Source organism: Drosophila virilis, chromosome 5, assembly GCF_030788295.1.
Source record: "Drosophila virilis strain 15010-1051.87 chromosome 5, Dvir_AGI_RSII-ME, whole genome shotgun sequence".
In the NCBI taxonomy this organism is placed as follows: Eukaryota; Metazoa; Arthropoda; class Insecta; order Diptera; family Drosophilidae; genus Drosophila; species Drosophila virilis.
Window position 1 is genome coordinate 19,167,825 of NC_091547.1, and position 22,737 is coordinate 19,190,561.

Consider the following 22,737-nt stretch of genomic DNA (forward strand, 5'->3'; position numbering starts at 1 on the left):
TGCTAGCCATGTCCGCATCAAATATACCCTTACGAGCGGTAACACCTTTTCTAGGCCTATGCAATTGATCATTTTTAGCCATAACAATTGTCGGCTTGCGAGCAAACAGAGCTCAATGCTTGTTTATTTATGGTTGGCATTAGCTGTGGCCCTGCTTATAAGTATTTGAATCGTGCGCTCGGCACTCTCATATTTCATTATTCCACCGCCCTCGGTTGCTCTCGCTCTCGCTCTACCACACTATATTTACATTGCGTATACGCCGCGTTGAACAAAAAGCAGTGAGTAGCTTCCGACTGGGCCACAGTCACCGCTCGTAAGTTGCGTTGGTAGCGCGATAGGCAACATGTCTTAACTAAAACTGTGCTGCAAAATGCGTGTGTGTCTGGTTTATATGATATTGGGATATGGACTCCAATTTGCGTTCAGTCTTGATGCCATTTGCCGAATTGTGCAGCGCAATCGGGCGGAGTGTGAGGTGCATCGTGTGCAAACCGTGGATGGGTATCAGCTGACCGTACAACGTATTCCGCCGCCGCGCAACCAAAGCTGCCCCACACTACAGCCATTCGTGCTGATGCATGGTCTTATCGGTTCGGCGGGCGATTTTGTGGCTGCGGGTCGCGCAAGCGCCTTAGCGTTCCAACTGCATGCACGCTGCTTCGATGTCTGGTTGCCCAATGCACGGGGCACCACAGAATCCCGGAGACATCGCACATTGTCGGCCAGGCAGCCAGCCTTTTGGGATTTTAGCTGGCATGAGATTGGCGTCTACGATTTGCCCGCCATTGTGGAGCATGTGCTGGCCGTGACGGGTCAGCGACAGCTGCACTATGTGGGCCATTCGCAGGGCACCACAGTGCTGCTCGTGCTACTGGCACAACGGCCCGACTTTAATGCGCGATTTGCGAGTGTTGCGCTGCTGGCGCCAATTGCGTATTTGCAGCACTTGAGCAGCCCGCCGTTGCGTTTGCTGGCCAGCGATCCGGCTGGCGTCACGGTGCGTATACTTAATGTTGCGTATACCACACGTTGTGCGTGGCTAATGTATTGTTATTGTGCTTGTGTTGTTGCAGCTGCTGCTGAATCAGCTTGGCCTGCACGAGCTGCTGCCCGCCACGCCGCTGAGCCAGGTGGGCGGGCAGTTCATCTGCAGTCCAGCGCTGCCCACCTATGCGCTCTGCACGCTCCTCACATCGCTCTATGTGGGCTTCAGCGAATATCCGCTGGATCGTGTGAGTACGATTATATATGCAGTCATAATTTAGCCAACAAAGCGGCTCCAAAGTTTTGTTGTATGCAAAAGTTTTTATTGCACTCAGGAGTGCACCACACCCATCCACCCCCTTTCTGACTCTAGCACACACAACTAACAGACACACACCCACACACAGAAAAACACATTCAAGAGCCGGCTTTAGTTTTGGTAATAAAAGTTATTTGAATTTAAATGCGTAAACGAGCTGCCTGCCCAGTTTCCTGCCAGTTGTGCCAACTATTGTGGCACGTTTATATTCACAGTCTTCGCCAAAAGTCTATTAGCTTTCTTAAACAGCTTGTAATAGCTAGAGCATAGTCCATTAATTCAGATTAATCTAGAAGGAAGCCTTTATTCAAGAATTATAAAATTAGCAAAATTTACTTCTTTCTTTTGCGACTTTTACTTTGTATGAATACAGTGCATATTTAATGCTTCGATACCTTAATTGATGCCACACTTGCTCATACCATGAATTTTCAATTTAAATTTTTTTATTTTTATTTGTAATAATACAATTTTGGTTCGAAGCGACTCGAAAGATGACAGTATTAAAGGTGACTTATACTATTTGTTAGTGTATTGCATATTCGATGATGTTCGCACGTTCATACATCTCTGGATTTTTTGCTGTAATGTGCACCAAAAGGTGCGCTAAACTTTTGCCTCTGCCAGCCGTTGGGGCCCGGCATCTGCCTGGCCGCGACCGACGGGCTCATGCCTGCCGCCCGCGCTCTCCAGTTGCTAACTATACAACACACATTACGTATACGCCACGTTGCCTTAAACACTTTTTGTTTTCGCACACGGCACATTTAAATTTTGTTTTGCCATGAAATATGGCAAATAAATCGCGCTCGTGTTATTTTTGCCAAACTTTATGGCTTATCTGTACGGCGTTCGGGGCGCGTGCTCAAAAGGCTAAGCCCTGTTGTAGAGTGGCCCAAAGAGGTTGGCGCCAAGTGCCTGTTAGTTATTAGGCTAAGGGCACTGGCAATTGGCTTTGGCCAGGCTGTCTACAAAAAACAGCACACACAAAATATATATGTGTGTGTGTGTGTGTGTGTGTATGTGTGTAGCAGAAGCTGTAGCACTTTTATAGCTGCCCTGCAAAAAAGGTGCAAAAGTTTGACAGGCAATAGATAGTTTCGGAATCTCTTCTGTAGTACAGTACTAAAACTTTGGTTTATACTTCAACTTGTTTTGATAACAGAAGTGTTAGACTGAAGCATATTCAATAGAGACAGGAGAGCAAAATAAATTGTTTTACGCTTCGTCAAAATATGAGTTTTTTTAAGTAAGGTTTTTAAAAATAATCAATTAAAAATCACTTGGCAAAGGAAACCTCAGAAATTGAAAGCTGGATAAAAGTTTTTATATTGAATATATATTTAAACGAAGAATTTAAATAGACTAGTCTTGAGATACATATGCGTGTATTTTTATTTAAAAAAAAAAAAATAATAAATATGTTTTATGTATTATTTCAAAGAAAGTCTACCCTTAGGTCAGCCTGTAAAACGTACTTTCACCTATTGCATTACTCTTAATACATATTTATCCTTTAAGAATTCCATATGCAAGCTTAGAGCAACCGATACACGCTAAAAATTTCATTCGACTCAATCCAGCAATAAAAAAGTTCGAATATCTCACATTTCAAATTTAAAGTCAAATCAACAAAGCTCGTGCCACAGGCAGCTAGAAGCTAAGTGCAACCGCGTGCTGTATCTCTGAAATCGTCATTGCTCCCATAAAAAAGTCAACAAACAAGCGGGCAAATAGTCGACGAGCATGGAGCAGAGTCTCAGACGCTGAACAGGCACCAAAATTGCTAAGCAAATAGCGCAAGGCGATGACTTCCCTCCGTCAGGCTTGGTGGCGGCCAGGGCTGGGCAGGGGCAAGATATGCTGTGACAACTGCCAAACATGCCGCACAATATACAGCTGGCTGCCCCGCGCTGCCCCAATCGCAACATACTCAATCCCACTCATGCCCCCTACTCGTTGCCTACTCGTTTTACTCGCTGCCCGCGCAAATAAATATTTGTGCATATTTAGCTGAGAGCACGACGCTTTGCCTTACCACCACCACCCCCACCGCCCGCACTCCTCCAGCCATCACGCCACATAAAGTTCAGCACACTTTGCAACTGCAATGCGTGAAGCATGATTTGATGCAACAACAAAATAACCATAACAAAAAAAAAAACAAAACAAAAAATGCAACAAACTGAGAAGAACTCTGGAAACACAAACAAGCTGCCGGCTGTGCAGGCGACACACAAAACTATTTGCCACAAGTTGCAGCGGGGCAGTGGCAAGTGGCAGCAATTGAAAAGAAGCCAGAATAGAAAGAAGTAGAAAAAATGCAGCGGGCAGCCGGAAAATCAAATAAGCATCAAAACAAAACAAAATATGTTGCCGCAGGACGTGAGACACAACCGACTGAGGAACTGTCAAAATAATTCAAAAAGAGAGAAAAAAAAAAAACATTTAAATTTATAGATTATATCAAAAGATGTTTTTCTAACTAAGCAATACTTTGCGTTCAATTGGCATTTTGTATATTGTGACATTAATTTTGTAGCAATAATTTAAATTGCCAACATCCAATGAATACAGCAATTTTTTGAGTCTCATTTTACAACTACTTGATCAGTTTCAACAAAAATTTCTTTTGCCAAATCCTTGATTTATATTTCTAGAGTTTGTTTATATTTTGTTTACTTAGTTTATTCCCTATTAAATATATATTTAATCTTTTCCCCATATATAAATATTAGTTTCTGTTTCCTGAAGGTCGCTTTCTGACTTCTTGCATATATTATTTAATACATCTTTAAGCTTCTAGAACAGGTTATAATAATTTCAAAATCCAAAAGAAAAGTAAAAACACAAAGTCGTTAAGTCGATTCAGGCCAAGGAGCAGGTCAGTAGCAGGACCTCCATTCCTTTATGTCGTTGTGCCAGATCTTGTTTGTGTATTTGTGTAGCTGCATGTACTTCCGTGTGCTTTGTGTCACATTGAATCGGAAATAGCAGCTAGCACACAAACACACACACACGCACACAAGCACAGACACACACACACACACTCAAGCACAGACACTCCGGAGAGCTGACAGTTAAGTGGCAGTGGGGCAGGTCGTAAATTTGAATGCTTGGCTTTTGGCTTTTGGCTTTTGTGCCTCATCAATTGAAAATTTCGCATTTTGCAGAGCATATTCCCACGCATTCTGGAGACGACACCGGCGGGCATCTCACGTGGTCAACTGCTGCACTTTGGGCAGCTCATCAACAGCGGTAAGACAATGACCATCCGCACCAGAGGATGCTGGGTTGCACTGTCAGCTACAGCCTTGCTCTGTCCATGCAGGTAAATTCCAACAGTACGACTATAGCTCGGCACGGCTCAACTCGCTGCGCTATGGCCAGGCCACACCACCCACCTATCAGCTGGAAAATGTGCGCCTAAACCTTATGCTCTTCTATGGTAACCGGGATGCATTGTCCAGCCGACGGGATGTGCAGCATTTGGTGCGAGAGTTGCGCAACAGTCGGGTCAAGCTCTACCAGGTGCGGGGCTATAATCACATTGATTTCCTCTATGCGACCACGGCGCCGCAGATGATCTACGAACGTATCATACAACACGCCAGGCACATAAATTGACTATATATGGTAAAAATCAAAGATATATAGATACAAAGATAAAAGACATATATATAAAGATATATAGAAATATAGATCAGATAAAGATCAGGTCTGCAATAATTTAGGCTATTTAGAAAAGTATCCCTGCATTTAGATACGGTTTGTGAGCCCAGTTTTCCACTATCATGAGCCCAGGGTGTAAGTCAACCCTTGGGTTTTTATATATTTTAAAACATTTTTACTAAACCATCCCATTTTTATTTATATATTCCGCTTCAAAAGCAACAACATTTTCTTGGGAAACTGAAAAGTTAGTTAAAAACAAATAAAAAGTTGGCTTCAGTGTGGAGGGAACATACCTGTTATTTTACTCTATTTTTCCCATTTTCAAAATAAACACTTTATATGTGAAATACATTTGAAAGTAAATTCCCATTTATTTGTTATTGATGATCAATGAAAGGAAGCAAAATATTTTGTAATCAAGTATAAATTCAACTTGAAAATGGCGCTAAATCAAGCCAAGCACTGGACAGGAGCAGGACCTGTACCTCTGAATGCTTGTGCTGCAGCTCTTGTGTGCATCTGCGTGCACTTCCGCATGCTTTGTGTCGCAATGAAACGGAAATAGCAGCCTGGACACACACACAGGCACACACACACTCAAAAACATATACACACAAATTCAACCACATGAATTGCCTGGAAAGGGGCGGCTCGTAAATTTAAAGAGCTTGGCTTTAGGCTTCGACTATTTGATTTCAAACATTTTCCGTAATTTTTCCACATGAAAAGTGCTAAAACAAATCGTATTCTCGTTTTTTTGTTACATTTATATTGTGTAATACGAAAAAAACACAAATTAACTAAAAAGAAAACTTGGAAAACAGACCTCATAAGCTTCATACTTTACATTAGAGAATTAATTATGTTTTCCATAATTAAATTTCTACGTGAACTGGAATAGTTGCTTGGCCAGCCATCGATTCCTGCAGCTGGGATGGGCGCTCGAATCGGTCTCTATGTGGGTTCATTGCATTCGATATGTGTGTAGTAATTGGTATGCCGGGACACAGCTTAGCTAAGTTCAAAGCCTACACCGGACTGTATGGCATATATTAACTTTTCGCGCATCTGTTCAGCGTTCTTAAAAGGCGGCAGCTTCAACAGATTCGTACACGTGCTGGCCGTAGGCAGACGCTCCATATCTCCAGCGTTCTGTATAAAAAATGGTGGATCCAAATCCTGAAAGAGAAAACAATTAAATGAGAAAAGAGTATTGAATTTATTTTAAAAATAACTTACCTTAAAACCAAGCAACGGTGGCCGCGAACAGCTGGTGACAAACTTAAGCAGCTGCCGCCGTTGCAAATCATCGAAGCCCTCCACAGCCTCCCAGAATGCAACAATTGATGGATGCTCTGGCGTATACTCCCCACCATATTTGCAGTGCTTTTTTAAATCCTCCAGATCGATGGGTATTTCGGCGCCCGATATGAGTATTTGCAGCTCCTTGTTGCTGAACATATAAAGCCATTCGATGGGCAACACATTGGACAGTCCCTTGCGGAAGGCCTTACAGTGACGTTTTATCTGCACGTTGAGCTTAAAGTTGGCTATGAGCTGTAGATACTCGATGCGATTTGAGTTGGTAACCGGCGTGCTCTGACCCTGCGGTTTTAATTCTACCACTTGCGTCTGTCCCAGCGAACTGCTGGCTACTGTGAAATCCAAATTTAATTCACTAACATCGCCTGGATAATCCTTGAGGTAAAGCAGATTGCGATATAGTTCCGGATCCAGCGAAGCCAATTGATGTATATCCACGTCCGAATACTTTCCAGCGAGTTTAGTTAAAAAGAACTCAGCTAACGGCAGCTCCACCAGCAAATTCTCATAAATTGCTTTGCCCAAAATACGGCCAATGAAATAATAATGCTTCTCAAAGTCACTAAAGAGATCCGATACATTGGGATTAGGATACAATTTGTTGTCCGTCGTTACCCTAAGGGCGAAACATTCATTAATATTAAATTAAATGGATATTGGCTTCTCATAATCGTACATAAAGAAGCCACGGTTGGGATCAAAGGCAGTTTTAATCAGTTCCGATAGAAATTCGCGAAACACGCCTCCACCATCAATGCCTGCCTCGTCCAGTCCCAACTGGGACACAAACTGAATGCGAAACTTTAAGCGCAAGTCCGGTTCTGAAAAATAAAGTTTATTAATAAACATTTAGCATTACAACATTTTCGTTTCGAACCATTCTCTGGACGCAGCTTGTCGTAGGCATCCTCATATAGATGCGTGCGGCGCACAGTTACCATAATGGAGGGGCCCTGCAGAAAGGCCTGCAGATGACCCTGCACTCGCATCTTGTTAGCCGCAACCAGGCCCTGTAATATGCTTACGCGTTTATTGAAAGCCACCACGAAGGGTATTTCGCGCAATATGGTAATGGATCGTTTTTGTTTGGTTGACATGGGTGGCCCGTTCTCAAAGTCCTCGCGCGTAAAGTCGCGTATGGGCTGAAATGGGCGAATGCCGCGCATGCGACTACTGTGAGTCAATGGCAGATCTGTTGGCCTGTCCAGTGGCAAATCCAAGCGAGAAACAGTCCAATGCCCTTCCGGGCAGAAGCCCATACGCAGATCACGCGAATGTATCTGATTGAGCACAAATACAACGACGTTTAACAAATTAGCCCAGATTTGTTTCTGATGACGCAGCGTCTTGTCATCCGCGTCGGTGTGACTCAGCACACTGCGAAAGGCGAGCTCTACCAGACCCAAGCTTATGTCCTTTAGCGTCTTGGACATTTGAACTATCTCCGCTATAGAAAATGGCATGAGCCGTACGTGATTCGGCGGGGCCGACTCCAATAGCTTTTTTTCGACAAACTCCACATCGTGCAGCGTGGGCAGCAGGCGGCCAAAGAGCATGCAAAACGTGGCCAGCAAGGGTATAGTACGATCCACGCCCTGTTGCTTGGCTGCCGAAACCAATTGCATTAGCTTTTAATTCAAATTGTGAATACTTTGATTTTATACTTACGCACAACGCCCTTAGAAATAAGTGTGAGCGGTGCTGAGAAGCCCAGTTGCGTTGACTCGGCGGCCAACTTAAACCATACGGCGCGTATAAATTTTGGCGTAAAGGCCAAAGTATACAGCAGTCTGAAAAATCAGGACGAAATTAGGCACATAGCGAGAAGTAGCAATAGATAAAATCATACTTGTACTCATAGACCGCATGCTTATTGTATATCATCAGATTGTGACAGATCTCGCAGAGCGCGTAGATCACCTGGCTCTGCTCAATGTGCGGCTCAATTTGCTGCACAATAAAATCCACGCGCTGCGTTTCGTTTAATATGGCTATCGATTCCAACAGACTGTTGCGCTCTTTGCTGCTCAGTTCGCCTGTGGGGCGGCAGGACTGTAACATGTCATAATCAATAGTGCGAGTCGTTGGCAGGTCCTCCCCCTCCTCGTCGGACTCATCCGTGTCTTCGTCATCATCGGAGTCTGTGTGGCGATGTGGTGTCGCATGTGTGCGCAGCGTCGACTTGGGCAGCTGCAATATGTTGGGCATCATTTGGGCAAGGACACGTACATAGACAATCAGCAAGTCGCTCTGCTGCAGTGAGGCTGTAGAAGGGTCATAAAATTATGTTGTTGCTTTGAAAGAAGATCATAGACACTCACCCAATTGCCTGCGATCCAGCACCAGGAGCGAGTTTAACAAAAATGAGCTAAACAAGGCTTCACGCGGCTGCGATTTCAGCTGCTTGACTTCATCGGGTTGTAGGACACCGTATAACAAAGTATTGGGCTTGCCATTATCTGTGATCGCTGGCTCAGAGCCGGACGTGGCCTGGCTTAAGTCGAGAAGTGCATGCAGCGCGTGCATGAGCAACGCAAAGGGAAAGTCTTCGCTCTCGGCCAGACAAGGCAACACAAAGTGACGCAGCGGCTCCGTGTGTGGCGTGGCCAAAATATCGATAATGAACCTGCGACAGAAGAGCTGTGATGACTCGTTGCCCGGTTGGCGCATGGCCACGCTCAACGGTCGCAGCAGCAGCTGCATCAGTGCATCGACGAACGGAGTAGGAGCATGCAGTGTTTCGCCGTCCAGCGGCGGGCACTTTTCATCTAACAGCTGGCGCAAACGCACAAAATAGTTTCGCGCAATGAGGAAGACAAAGACACGCTCCAGATACTTGTACAACACCGCCTCATCCTCCACATAGCGCTCCACGGATGCCACTGTGGTAAATGTTTCCAGCATGCGCAGCGGTATAGCCTGAGCGCTATGTGGCAGCGCCAACTGCAACAGACACGCATCCAAAATCTTGCACACGCGCAGCAGCCAAACGGAGTCGTGAGCTGAATGCTGCAGCAAGCGTACCGGATTCCGCAGGATCGGCTGGCAGATTTCGATCTAAAAATGCATTCAAATCAATAAAACTATCTAAGCGAATTGTTAGCTCTGACTCACCAGTCGCTCGCTGTCCTTGGCCACGCGATTGCTGTAGAAAAAGGTGAGGCGCCGCAGTAAAAAGCACATGCTCTCATCCTCGGTAACACGATCCCGGTGAGCGTGCAGATACGCATCGAAGGCTTCCCGTTCAGCCCGTTTGCGTCGCTGGCGATAGATAAAGGAGCGGGCATACGATTGCAACACAACGGCGCCGTGCGTCTTCTGGCGCAGCTCGTTGCGTTTCTGACGCTCCAGGGCCGCTTTGCGTATGGCCGTGTCCCTGTCGCAGGTCTGCGAGGCGCCCCCAAGACTTTGCACCGGTCGGCGCCGATACTCGCCATCAAACCCAAACATGACGCTGCAATTGTAGTCAGCAGTTCCGCTCGTACTGCTGCTGCTGCTGCTGCTGCTGCTGCTGCTGTTGTTGTATTTTCCCCCAGCTGATCAATCGCGCACCCCCACTCAGCACATAATTTTTGTTTCTTAATTGGGATTCGTCTCTGCGCTGCTGCAAATGCCAAAGTGCAACAGACGGCAGCAGTTCTTCTAGTTATGCTGCTTTAACTGCAACTTATAAGACACTTTTCACTTGTCTACGTTAAATTTTCTGGCTGCGTAAAAAAAAACTGCTAAAACGAATGATTTGTATATTTTCTCTGTGTTGGGCAAAAGCACTAATTAATGACAAAAGTGCCAGCTGTTCGTCGCTGTCCAGCACTATACGGTTGTACAGTGTTAACAAACATCAAAGAAACAGTTGAATACCATTACGTACGTTATATTTGCCTGTTAATTACATTTTTTTTTTAATGCTTGTTGCAAATGTTATTTCTATTTTTATTTGTATTTACTTTTGTATGATGAAAGATAACTCAAAAAAGGTTTACTTCCAATTGAATCCATTTAACATTTTACCCCTCTCAATATTAACCGAAATCGTTAAACATATATAACATGTCTAAATAAAATAAATGCTCATATTATTAAATCAATCTATAACGACTTTCAAATTATTGTTTTTGTTTTTATATTTTGCCATATCGTGCAAATATTGAATGCTTGCCAATTTTCTTATATATTATTCATACATATCGTAAGCATTTTGATGAATAAACATCACTATCTTTATTACATTTCTATTCTCGAAACAGATTCATACTTCCTACCGCCCGTTTCGCACCACTGTTTTGATTTTTTATATCTGCATTCTTATTTGCTTAGCTCCCGCCCCGCCAGATCAGCTGATAGAACCCGTAACACGTAAAACAGCTGAAAACTGCGACTGGTAAACACATCAAAAATAACACAGTTGGCAAGAAACAAAAAATAAATAGAAATACCATTCATTTTCGAGTTAGCGAAGCGTGTATACCCTTACTTTACACAATTATCGATGTTTTCCACACACCGGGAACCAATATAAATGCAAGCCTGGCGAATATTTATATAAATTCAAATGTGAAACATATTTGCGTCATATCAAATGTGAAATATGTGAAATCAACATGATGTTTGCAACATATGATAAATAACAATGTTATGTCTACTCTGAATGGAATTCACTTTTATAATTGAAGTTTCCAAAATAATTGCTGTCAGGAAACATATTAAAAATAAAATACCATTAGATATGGAAAGAAAGTTTTGGGAAATAAGATAGTAAAGTATAAAAACAATATATAAAAGTATATTCGGCAGTCGTAAAACGCGCATTTCTAAACAAATATCATTTTATTATGATATACAAACGTATGTACATAAATATGTGAAACATGAGGGAGGCTTTACAACTAAAGCATCAAATTAGTAGCTTCTGTTTTTGTTGATTATAATCAATTAACACTTTGCTGGATAACCAATAAACAATTTTAAAGTGCAGCCTTAGCTGGAGCACTGGATCCGTTCGCTAGATGTGGATGGCGCAGCTGATGACGTTGCTCGATGAGCGCGAGCAGCGCTCGTGGCACATCCATTGTTTGATCATCGACTAGCACAATGTCGAACGTGTTCATATATTTGTCCATGTTCGCCTCGACGTGATCGAAGAGGAAACCAATTTTCATAATGTGCGAGGAGGCGGGCACACCGGCAGCCATGTCCGCATCGCCCAGCGAATCGCCCATGACAATGATGTGATCACGTGTATGGACCAAATCATAATACTCGCTGCCACTAAGCACGGTTTCGTTCTTGTTGAATGTGTGTATCATTGGCTCCTGGAAGCCGGCTAATAGACCGTCACGGTACTGCAAAAAGTTTGAGATAACTTTCACATTGGGATACATGATGTTCGCCTGTCGCAGCACCGACACCACCGAGTTGCCCAGGCCGGCGGAGAAGACCAGCACTGGTATTTGCAGGCGCAGCAGCGTCTCGAACAGCTCGTGCGTTCGGTCACGTAGCGCATGCTTAAATTTGCTGGCCATCTGATCTATTTCGGACTGATCAAAGGGGAAGCCGCTGGTCAGTTCGCCCGATTTTGTCCACCACTCAATCATGTACTGAATCTTCTCCGCCTTGGGCATATGTGGATCAATCTCGATGGGTCGATATTTGTGGAAGAGCTTGTCGGTCTCCGTCTTGAAAACTGGTGGCAAGGATTTGCATTCATTAAAGATGCCAAAGCTCGAGAGCACCGGCAGCCCGTCATCAGTGCGTTGCTTGGTAATCGTATAGTCGAAGTCGGAGACCAGTTGCATGCGCTCCGGACCGCCGCAGACGAACTCGTTGATGATGCGCTCCACGCGCTGCGGATCAAGCATTTTGCAGTGCTCCTGATTCAGCGCTGGAACATCCTGGATGTGTACATAGCCCAAGCTATCCTCCTGAGACCGGCTCGAGTCAACTGTGTCCATTGTCGCTTTTTACTCTTGAGCGCTTGCACGGATTGTTGTTAGCGTTTCTCGTGTGCTCGACGTGTGGTGACTCTTTGTGACTGGAATTGAAATATAAGAATAGTTTTCATTACAAAGCCCGATGCGCTTTCGTTAGCAAAGCTTACATACAATATCGCGCACATTTGCACACACACCTACATACACATATATGCATACACATACATGCATACACATATGAATAGAGATGAGCGATATTGCGGTTCATGAATGGTATAACTTGAGTGACCTGAAACCTTTAGGGGACTAAATATATTAACAAGTGATTTTTTAATGACCGTTCTTTTTTTTTTTACAAGTTTTTCTTAATGCACACAAACAGCTGCCAATTTATTTTAACTTGCAACTACATGCACTTAGTATATATATTATAGAACAGCACTCAAGCCAGGTTTAACAAAAAAACTAACTGAATAATAGCTAATTAGCTTTTAGTGCATTTTATATAGATCACTTCTTACTCAAATTTGGCAGCATTCACCGAGTCATCACTGGCATAAATATGTAGATACGTGCATTCTTGGCTATGGCAAATGACTGACCTTGGTTCGTTTTTGCCAATTTCTTGAAACTTGAAGCGTTTGTGCTTTGATGGCTTATCAGGATTTTATCGAAGCTTTTTTCGATTTTGTACTTATATTTATTGAAAATAAACGCCGCACAGACGCGTATTTACTTTTTGCTTTGCAATCGCGACGCACACACACAAGCGAACGCTATCAGACACGGAACACGCTGAGCCAGCTGCGAACAGCTGTTCTGCTGGGCTGAAACGAAATGGCATTGGAACAACGCGCGAGCGAGCAAATAAAACGCAACAATGGGAATTGGAATTGTGTTTTCTTGTTTTGTTTGTTTATTTTTGTGCTATCTTCTTCTCTCCTGGTCTCGCTGGCTCCCGCATTTATGTAGAAACCAAAAAAAAAAACGATGTATAATTAAGATTACTTCAATTCATAATAAAAGAAACTAAATAAATGGTAAATAATTAAATTAACAACTGAATCGTCTACATATCAAATATGAGTTGTGTCTATTTTAGCTGCTGCGCGGGTGTTTTTTGTATATATTTTTTTTGTGTGTTATTTTTGGATACCGAATTTCATCGGACTTTGGTTAATCTTCGATTACAATGGGTGTTGCAATTGAGTCCTTTTGTTCCTCGTTGGCCGTTAGATTGGGATTGTCGTAGGGTAAAAACTTCCAATCACCTGGCAATGAGCCCTTGAAATTCAACTGACGCGACAAATGCCTGCAATTGGAAAATGCAAAATATTAACTATGTGCTCTACCGAGTGCCCATAAGCTTGTCGAGAACTCACCGATTAAGATAGGCGCTGGCGGCGGCACAGGTCTTAAACGAGAACACGCCCTCATCGGGCACCTTGACCATAATCTTGCCGTCCATCATCTTGACCCTGAAGCGCGGCAAAGCCTTGGCCACCAGAAAGCCATATCTTGTCTTGCTGGCATTCACCGTCGTGGGGAAGCGCTGCATTTTGTTTGTCTCCTGGCTCTCGTTCGGAAGCGTCGATCCCGCCGTCATCAGCTTGCCAGGCAGCGATGTCCTTGCCGGCTCGACAGCGCTGGGCAGTTTAGCGGGCAACGATTTGCGCACCGTAGCCAATTGCGCCTTGGCCGCCAGCTTTGGCGGCGGACGTACCTGACGCACCGGCAGATTGCCAATGGATATGGTGGTACCCGCCTGCTTAAGAATGGAAGGTTGTCCAATCGGAATTGCGGCTGGCTGCGTTGGCAACTCCTGCGTCTTGCGTTTGGCACCAATTTTGATGGGCTCAACAGCAGCAGCAGCCGCAGCTGCCGCGGATCCATCTTTGTTCTTCATCTTGGTGATGGTAACGCCAGTCGAGGATGTGCCTATTTTGATGTTGCCATTACCACTGCTCAGCAGTTGCTGTAGCGTATTGTTGATCTTCGTGGGCGGCGAATCCTTGGTGGTGGCACCAACAGTTGTGGCTGTTGCCGGCGCCGCACAGCGCTGCACGGAGATGCGACTTATTTTTGAAGGCGGCGGTTGGGCATTTGCCTCACTGGCGGCCACAGCTGACGATGGCGCTGGCGCTGGTCCTGCGGTCTGGGTGAGCTGCACCTGTGGCGTGAGAAATTGTGTGGCCGGCGCTGTGCCGCCTGTAGCAGACACATTTGCTATAAACGGCACAAAGCCGCCGGGTAGCGTTGAGGTGTGTAGTTCCTTAACTCCACCGACTGACTGTGGACTAGCTGCTGTTATCTGCAGGCCGCCGCCATTGTTGGGCATCGACTGTATGGTAAAGTTGATGCGTTGTATGCTCTGCTCGTGCGTCTGCTGCTGCTGCTGCTGCTTTGGCTGCTCATTGGCGAGCGGATCTTCCTTTGCAGCATCATCCTCATCATCGTTGATAACGATGACGCAATCGTCATCGTCATCTGTTTCCTGGCCCTGTTGTAGTATCTGTTCTGCAATAGGCGCCGAGCTGTTCAACTTCGTCGACGCGCTCGTGGCGGCCAAATCAATATCAAAGTGCACCTGCCCGTTAATCTGGAGCAGCCAAAAGGCCATGGTGCGCCTGTCGCGCTGGACCGGAATGTTATGATCCCGCTGGTAAACCTCGCGCAGCATCATCTTGCCATCGACACTTTGCAGCAGCACCAGCACCGGCGGCTGCATATCCAAGCGCAACGGCCCAAAGTATATTTTACGCCTGGATGAGGGCGTCACGAACGCATCGTAGGGCGCATCCTGAAAGAATTGCAGCTTGACTATCTTTTCGGTATCGTGTGCGACGCGCACCACATTGTGTATGCGGTCCAATGAGATCATGTCCTTGAAGGCAGGCACAAAGATGTGCGAGAAGTCATCGTAGAGATTCAACACCAGCCAGCGATGATCATGTGTGTACATCTCGGGCATTTGCAGCTCAGTCACGTCCGTTTGGACGACCTTGCGGAATTCAATGTTGCTGCAGATGTTAAGAGTTGGCTCCTTGCTTTCGGTGGCTGAGTTGAATGTGGCACGTGCAGCCGCAGCTGTGGCTGTGGGAGCGGGTGTAGATGTGATTGGAGCTAATACTGAGCTGGCTGTGGCGGCAGCTGGTGCCGACAATGCTGGAACCGCAGCTGGAGTTTCCGGCGTTGGTGGAGTCGCTGTTGCAGGCGACGCCCCTTTAATGCTGAGTAACCCTGTGCCCTCGCCAGGTTTGGCTGCAGCTGCTGCCCGCTGATGACGCTGCTGCTCCCTAATGCGTTGCTTCACCATCAGCGTGCACAGGACATTTATCTTTTTGGTTAGTATGGGGTGGGTTTGTGGCGTTGGCTTCGTGCACGCATTGCCCTCCATATAGCGCAGGAAGCCCTTGACCAGCCAATACTGTTGCCTGCCCTGCATGACCACCGCCAGCCGGCTGGTATTATCATTCCGCTTGCCCTCCAGCAGCATGCGCGCCATCAGCGGCAAGGCATTGCGATCGGGCGCAAAATGGGTGTTGACCACGGCAATGGCCCCGCAAACGGCTGGCATCATGTTCGTAATGGTCGCGGCCAGGAAACTGTAGTTCTTCATTTGCACATCCCAAATGAACACATAGTTGGACTCGAAAGCGGCCAGAAAGTTGGTCCACTTGATGATGCACAATATCTCCTCGTTTGGAGCCGGTATTATTTTACTCTCACGCTGCAGCGCCAGATCGATGTCCTGCATTTTTTTGCTCACATGCGTATTCATCTTCTTGATGACATCATTATAGGAGGTACGGAAGGAGACCGAGTCCACGCTGGGGCTATCCTCGTTGACGGCGACAGCGGACGACTCGTTGCTGCCCATGGCGGCATCTATGGCCGCATTGGTATTTAGCGAATAGCAGGCGGAAATTTTGGGCATTTGTATATCCAGTTTGGGTGCGGGCTGTAGCAACGGCTGTTGCTGCTCTGCTGGCAACTGTTTTTTACGCTTGGGTTGCTCCTCCAGGCCAGTGGACTCATTGGCGCTGCGCTTGCGTGCGATGTCATTGGTTGCCACTCGATTCGTTTCACTCTCATCGGAATCATCACCCACCTCAATCACGGTTAACTCTGGCGCCAATATCTGCAACTCTAGACGCCGCTGCTGATCCAGCTCGGAGCGATAGTAGCGCACGGCGCTAGTGACGCGTTTCTCGAGCAGCTCCTGTGTTTGCAAAGTCTCGGCGCGTGCCACCTCCGAACGCATTCGCTTCGCCCGACGCCTATTCAGACGCAAGTAACAATTGCGGGGCACGGATACTGCACGACGGCACAGACTGGGACGTGACCGATAGTAGCTAAAGATAATGTCCAGCTCGGCGGGACGTTGTGTTGGCGCCACCGGCGCGCAGGCCTTGGGTGCGGGTGGTGGTGGTGGCGGTTGCACTGGCAAGGCAATCGGTGCCGCCGGTTTAGGCGGTACAATCTTGATCACCTGCGGCGGCTGTTTCTGCGACTGGAGCTGCTTCGGTAGCTGCGGCAGCTTTAGCTGCTGCTGCTGCTGCTGTTGCTGCGGTTGTGGTTTCTCCTTGCGCCGTTTTTTGCTGGACTGCGGCTCCTCAGGTGGACGCTCGAAGCTGTAGTGAGCGCGCGTGGCCAGTTCAGGCACGTAGTGCGGTATGGGCGGCTCCGCTTGCTCTTTTTCAATCACAATTGGCTTGCCCTCGGTCGCCAAGCCACCGCAGAAGCATTTGTACAGCTGATGGGTCATGCAGAAGGTGGCCAAATTGGCCACGTCCGGCAGACGACGCAGCGACACCTGGCAATGCTTGAGCTGCTCAAAGTCCGTGTCCTTGACACTGCAGGGTTCACTGAGCGTCAGGTTGATGCTTTCGGTGCTGCCGCGTGCGCGTTTCAGGCTAACCTCACGCTTTGTGGCTTTGCTGGGACGCACCAGCTCCTCGTCATCCTCAATGGAGTCGTCAAAGTCCTCGTAGCGCTTGGGCGCCTTAGTGCAGCGTCGCTTCTTGTCACACTGCGTCTCGTTAATCAGCAGAGTCTCGTTGTCAGTCAGCACAAGCGTTGAGGTGAAATCCTTTTCCATTTTGGCCAGACGCGCCGTCGCCTTGCGCCGCAAATTGAATGCATCCTCGTTGGAAAGCCCACGACCCTGTCGAAAAGAAGCGGTTGAATGTGTATTGATTGAATCTTTGAATTGTTCCTCTACTCACGTCCGTTTCCACGCGCATGATGCGCGTCAATTCCGCGCCCGTGCAGCGGCAAGCCAGCACACAATCCGCTCGTCCACAATGCTCGCGCGCGGGCAGCTCGCCGGCCAAACTCTCGCACAGGCAGCCCAGCTGGCAGTGATCCTTAATGCATGGCTTATTTGCTGTAATAAGATTTGCATACCTTATAATATCTACCTTCTTTAGAATAATCGATGTTAATTGCAGTAGCAAAACATAAGTTCATTTTCAAAAAATACAATACGTATCGAATAATTACTAAATTAATAACTATCTATTAACTTATACTTATATCTATTAACTGATACGTTTATTTCGCGAAACCAAGGTCTATTGATATATAGTCAGAAACAACTGTGAAATTGAAATAGAGGGACTCAGTTGTATACAAACTTAAATGGTGTCAATCAATAATTGAATATGTAAACAAATATAAAATTAATTATATTCAGTTAAGTTAAGTTAAGTTAAGCATAATATTATGTGCTTTAGAACTTACCATCCTTGGCAATGGCAGCCGCATCGATGATGGTGGCATTAAGACGCCGCAGTTCCTTGGCCAGACGCATCTGTTTGTTGGGGCGACGCTGTGCCTGAGGCTTATTGGCTGCCAGCTTGGAGCCCGTCTTGGCCAGACCTTCGACGGCGGACTCTTCTTTGATGGGGCTGATGTCGGGCGTGTTGCCACGAGCTGCATCTGGATCAATGCTAATGAACGAGTTCTCGCTGCAGCTGATGGCCACCGTGTTGATCATGTCATTGATCATATCGGCGCAGGCCGTAGCAATTGGGTCTGGAGCCTCTGGCAGCTGTTTGCGAAACTGGAATTCACGCAGCTTCTCTGGGGGCTGCGTGGAGCTAAAGCTGTCGTCCAGCTGCTCAGAGCGATCGACAACGCGTCGCACCAGGATATGATTACGATCGTTTAGATAGGGTATCACAAAGGTGAAGCTTTTGCGCCGTCCGGCATTTGTAGCCTGTGCGGCGGCGGCCTGTGCCTCGGCCTCGCGCATGCTATTGGGCGACTCCTGCAGCGTGGACACACTGAACTCGGCCCACTCGCGGGTGATGTCATGATGCGGCAGTATATACTGCAGATACCGCTTGGCAATCTCATCCAGTGGCCGGCCCAACTGCGGCTTCACATCCAGCTGCACTGTGGGCATGCTGACCACAGCCATGCTGCCGCCAGCTAGCAAGAGGGCGGCTGTATCATCGTCCAGCGGCTTCTGATACGGTTTCTGGGACAGCGGACATGGTCGAAATATGGCTGGCAATGGATACTGATTGAGTTTCTGGAGCTTGCTCTTGATCTGGCACTGACGCGTGGGCAGCACCTTCAGTTCCTTGCGCAGAGTAGCATCGACGCATTGTTTACGACATTGGAGCGTGGCCAGCTCCTTTTCTGTGAGCGTACTCCGATGCGGCTGCTTCTCGCGGCGCACATTGTTGCCCTGGCTGCCCGGCAGACGCACCATTTCGCCATCGATGCGTATGACCTGATAGTAATACTTGTCAGTCTCTGTGGCCACATAGCTAGCCGCCTGCCAGCCTTGGCGTGTGAAAGGCATTTGCGTGCTGAATGATTGCAGCTGCTGCATCGCAGCGATTTTCACCTTGCGCTGGCGCTGCTTTCGCTGCAGCTCACGGTAGATGTTCGCCTCGTTGTTAATAATGGCCATCTTTTGATTCTTGGAGCGCTGCAAATAGTGCCGGCGATCGGCCACGGTGCGCAAACGTTGCAGGCTGTCCGGCACCGCCGGCATATCCATATACGGCGGCACACTGTGCGCCGTGACACGTCCATCCTGATACATGGGCTCGAGCAGCAGCTCACGATCCTCGGGATTTGTTTCACGCAGATTATTCTTCTTCATATACGCTTCCAGCGCATCACTGACAAAAGCTCCGTTGCCATCGATGGTTTTGCAGTTCTGCGGCACCAGCGGTGTCAGCAGCATGCCCGGCTGGTGTGCGCTCTCATCGAAGCCGACGAAATCCTCGCTGATGTCATCATGAAAGTTAAAGTCGCTGCTTAGCTCAGTTGTGGGTTTATTCAGACTGCCATCGTCCAAGTCGTCTGCTGGCTTGGGGAAATTCGACTCTTTGGCAAAGTTCTTGACGCGCACTTTGTTCATAAGCATGTCCAAAAATTTGCTGCCACCTGTTTTTTCCGATGTTTTTTCAGCCACTTTCTCAGCTATGCTGCTGCTGGTCTGCACCACAGCTATTGCCGGCGAGTCTTTCCTCGTTGTCTGCTCGGCGGCAGCAGCTTTTGCGGCAGGCTCTTCTTCAATCGCTGTGGCTGCCGCCTCTTCATGCTGCTTTGCTTCAACCTGCTCCTTTTCTACTTCTTTCTCTACTATCTCCTTCTCTTCCTCTTGCTCCTCTTGCCCTGCAGGACCTTCTGGTCTGTCTAAACGCAGCTCCACGTTTTTATTGGCATCTTCGATCAGTGAGAGACCACGCTTGCCGCTCTTCAAAAGCTCCAATTGCTGCTTCATTTGCTTGGACAACTCTTCGCCGTACAATGCCGTCTCCTCGTACTCCGTTATTTGACCCATTTTTTTGTAGTAGCGCACAACACTGGACGACCACTGCTTGACATTGGCCTTGCGACGCTTTATCATGCGTTTTAGACGCGGATCGAAGAGCAGGAGACGCGCACGGCGTAGGAGCAGCACCCGATTATTGCGCTTACGCCAGGCATAGATGCGCAGGACACAGCGCGGATTTAGCGCATAGATGATAAAGCGCTTCGCATTGGCCCAGTTCCGGTGCAGAAACTCCTGTGAAACGGGATATTTGCGTTTCAGGTGAAGAAATTTCCTCAACTCCTTGCCCTTCAGTACAATTGGCGGCAGCTCTTGTGTCATTCTAGAAAAACAAAAAGTCCTGTTACAAGACTACATAATAAAAATAATTATATACAAAAACTAATCGTTATACTTTGATAGGCAAATTATAGTACAATAAGCGATAGATATTCAATATCTTGTTATCGATTAGCGAATGCGCGGGAACATTTACTTTCGAGCAATCAAGACGACAAAACAGACACATGGGCGGCCTCTAGATATTTAATATTACTTCAGTAATCATATTATTAATTTCAATTCAAAACAATTATTTAACAAAAAATTAAACTTTGAATTTTGCTTACGGTCACACTGTTATTGACAGCTCAATATAAATGTTATTCTAGAAAGTTCTGTCTCCAAAACCATCTAAGCTCGCATACTCGCGGCAAATTGTAGACTGTGTACGCTACAAAGAAAACTCGTCACGCACTCTATTTCTATTTACAAGTATGAGAAAGACACAATTTTTCTAAAAGTGCTGCCCAGCTAGAGTTCCAGGCGAAATAGGCAGCACTGGTCTGATAATAGATACACACATAAAGCAGACACAAGCACCTGACGGACGAAAATTGAACTAAACGAAAAAACAATGCAGCAAACGACATGCACACACAAATACACACACACAGTAGTAATTAAATAAAATCAATTATATTTCCATATAAATACACCAGCTCTTTCTCACAGGACAACAAATAAGCACATTGTTATCGAACAGTTATCGAAATCTACAAGCAACTTGTATCGAAATATGTGACGGCTGTTAAAACATATAAACATACATACATGCATTAATAAAAAAAACCGCACAACGGTAGATGCCAAAATAGAAGGGCCCAGCAATTTGTTGTTGTTGTTATTGAAGCGCCTTCGAATATGCCCAACACTCGCACAAACGCTGGTCGCCCCCAACACACACAGACACGACGCCGAGAGCAGCAGCAGCAGAGGCAACTAAAACATTTTATACGCTGTGTTTATTCTCACTGCACATAGACTTTTTAACTAATGCCAACAATTCCAATAACAAATGTTTTTAGGCATTGCGCATGTGCGCAATAATTGTTTTAAAATGCACTTGATATTATTTAAACTTTGTTTGATATACAAGAAGAACGCGTGCGAATATTTTGCGATCACAAACAGCTCTGTGTGGGCCCTGCGACGGCTGGCCTGTTTGTGTGTGTATGTAGGCGACGTGTGAGTGTGTAAGTCCATTCTCAGACGTTCCAACGAAATGCAATGGCATTGGTACAACTGTAGTTGTCATGCTTATGTCATATACATACATGTATGTACGTATGCTTTAAGATTACTTCTGCAATGTATGTAGATGTGTGTGTGCGTGCGCACGTGGGTGCCGATAACCGATTTATTTTGTGAAAGTGAAAGAGAGATATAGCCAAGGGACTATCAAGTTCTGAGCCATTTATTACAATGCGATTGGGTTAGAGATTATGCTCAGCTGCCAGAAAAACTCGATACAACCAAGTGAAGCGGACAAATTGCGATCTTTACATTTTCTTAATTTTCTCTTAACCTAAAACTTATGTAAGAATTGAAGAATTCACAAATGCAGCTGAACCTTACTTAATTGCCTCATCATTCCATCCACCTGTCAATCAACAAAAATTTCGAAGCACTTCGCAATTAACACGCATTAAAAAATCGATAACCTCAAAAGAAAACCAACATGGCGTCGCGTCAACAGATACATACACACGCTACCGCCGATCGCATGCGTCAGAATGTAAAGCACCGATTTCGCCCGCCCCTAACAAAGCGAAAAGCCGAATGAAATGTTTTTTTCGAGTAGCTCGAAATGTCCTGCCACGTAAGAAACTAAATGGAAATAAAAACACTTACCTTCACAAAATTGTGCACACACAGTGCACTGCCGTCCGTTCTAATATCTAATTCCACAGGAATATTAGAATATTTTAACTTTTCTTTCACTTAAACGCGCAATTACTTGCGGCTCTCGCTGCTGACGTCGTAAAAAGCGTAGCACATACGAACGAGTACATACACAAAATTGACACACACATATATCGGCGACTGCTTGATGAATTTCAATATGGAGACCGATAACAGCGCGGCAAGGCGGCAGCGTGGAATGGAACACAGGGTTGTAGAGCGTGAAAAAAAAACCTTAAGCCTAGTGATATTCAAAGCTACGAAAATGAGCGGCAAAGCTGTTTGGTGTATTAAAGCAAAAAATGCTTTTACATATTTTGAAAAAAGTGACATAAATAAAGCTAGCAACAAAAATAGTTCAGTGTGCAGGTTCACTGAGCTCTTTTCACAAGGAAATATTATTTTTAATTTCGCCTAAATCAAGCTTAGCGCAGTTGAATGAACCACGTGCTTAGAAGGACGCTAATACAAACCTAGCT

At 46.0% G+C, this 22,737-nt stretch overlaps 4 protein-coding genes across 7 annotated transcripts; 1 reads left to right on the top strand and 3 right to left on the bottom strand.

The window, feature by feature from the left end:
• The first annotated feature begins 296 nt into the window (after positions 1-296).
• On the top strand, positions 297-5,035 carry LOC6627194 (lipase 3). Its single transcript, XM_002049403.4, has 4 exons — positions 297-1,000; positions 1,077-1,235; positions 4,480-4,564; positions 4,638-5,035. Exons 1-4 carry the CDS (start codon positions 374-376, stop codon positions 4,931-4,933), a joined length of 1,167 nt encoding a protein of 388 aa, XP_002049439.1. The 5' UTR covers positions 297-373; the 3' UTR covers positions 4,934-5,035.
• Positions 5,036-5,727: 692 nt separating this feature from the next.
• Positions 5,728-10,202, bottom strand: LOC6627193 (ubiquitin-protein ligase E3C). Its single transcript, XM_002049402.4, has 8 exons — positions 9,419-10,202; positions 8,626-9,361; positions 8,154-8,568; positions 7,973-8,094; positions 7,182-7,910; positions 6,981-7,125; positions 6,221-6,920; positions 5,728-6,160 (listed from the first exon to the last, which is right to left on the bottom strand). Exons 1-8 carry the CDS (start codon positions 9,752-9,754, stop codon positions 5,993-5,995), a joined length of 3,351 nt encoding a protein of 1,116 aa, XP_002049438.1. The 5' UTR covers positions 9,755-10,202; the 3' UTR covers positions 5,728-5,992.
• A 910-nt stretch (positions 10,203-11,112) lies between these two features.
• cN-IIIB (cytosolic 5'-nucleotidase IIIB) lies at positions 11,113-13,016 on the bottom strand. Of its 2 annotated transcripts, none has more exons than XM_070210270.1 (2): positions 12,837-13,016; positions 11,113-12,335 (listed from the first exon to the last, which is right to left on the bottom strand). In XM_070210270.1, the coding sequence occupies exon 2, from the start codon at positions 12,253-12,255 to the stop codon at positions 11,269-11,271; it is 987 nt and encodes a 328-aa protein (XP_070066371.1). In that variant the 5' UTR covers positions 12,256-12,335; positions 12,837-13,016; the 3' UTR covers positions 11,113-11,268. The 2 variants fall into 2 exon arrangements, with proteins under 2 accessions (XP_070066371.1, XP_002049437.1); XM_002049401.4 differs by having other exon boundaries at positions 12,756-13,015.
• Positions 13,017-13,127: 111 nt separating this feature from the next.
• ocm (over compensating males) lies at positions 13,128-22,382 on the bottom strand. Of its 3 annotated transcripts, none has more exons than XM_015174279.3 (5): positions 22,208-22,382; positions 17,980-20,357; positions 17,463-17,623; positions 13,617-17,401; positions 13,128-13,546 (listed from the first exon to the last, which is right to left on the bottom strand). In XM_015174279.3, exons 2-5 carry the CDS (start codon positions 20,354-20,356, stop codon positions 13,411-13,413), a joined length of 6,459 nt encoding a protein of 2,152 aa, XP_015029765.1. In that variant the 5' UTR covers position 20,357; positions 22,208-22,382; the 3' UTR covers positions 13,128-13,410. The 3 variants fall into 3 exon arrangements, with proteins under 3 accessions (XP_015029765.1, XP_015029767.1, XP_015029766.1); XM_015174281.3 differs by lacking the exon at positions 22,208-22,382 and adding an exon at positions 21,152-21,518; XM_015174280.3 differs by lacking the exon at positions 22,208-22,382 and adding an exon at positions 21,128-21,518.
• Positions 22,383-22,737: the final 355 nt, after the last annotated feature.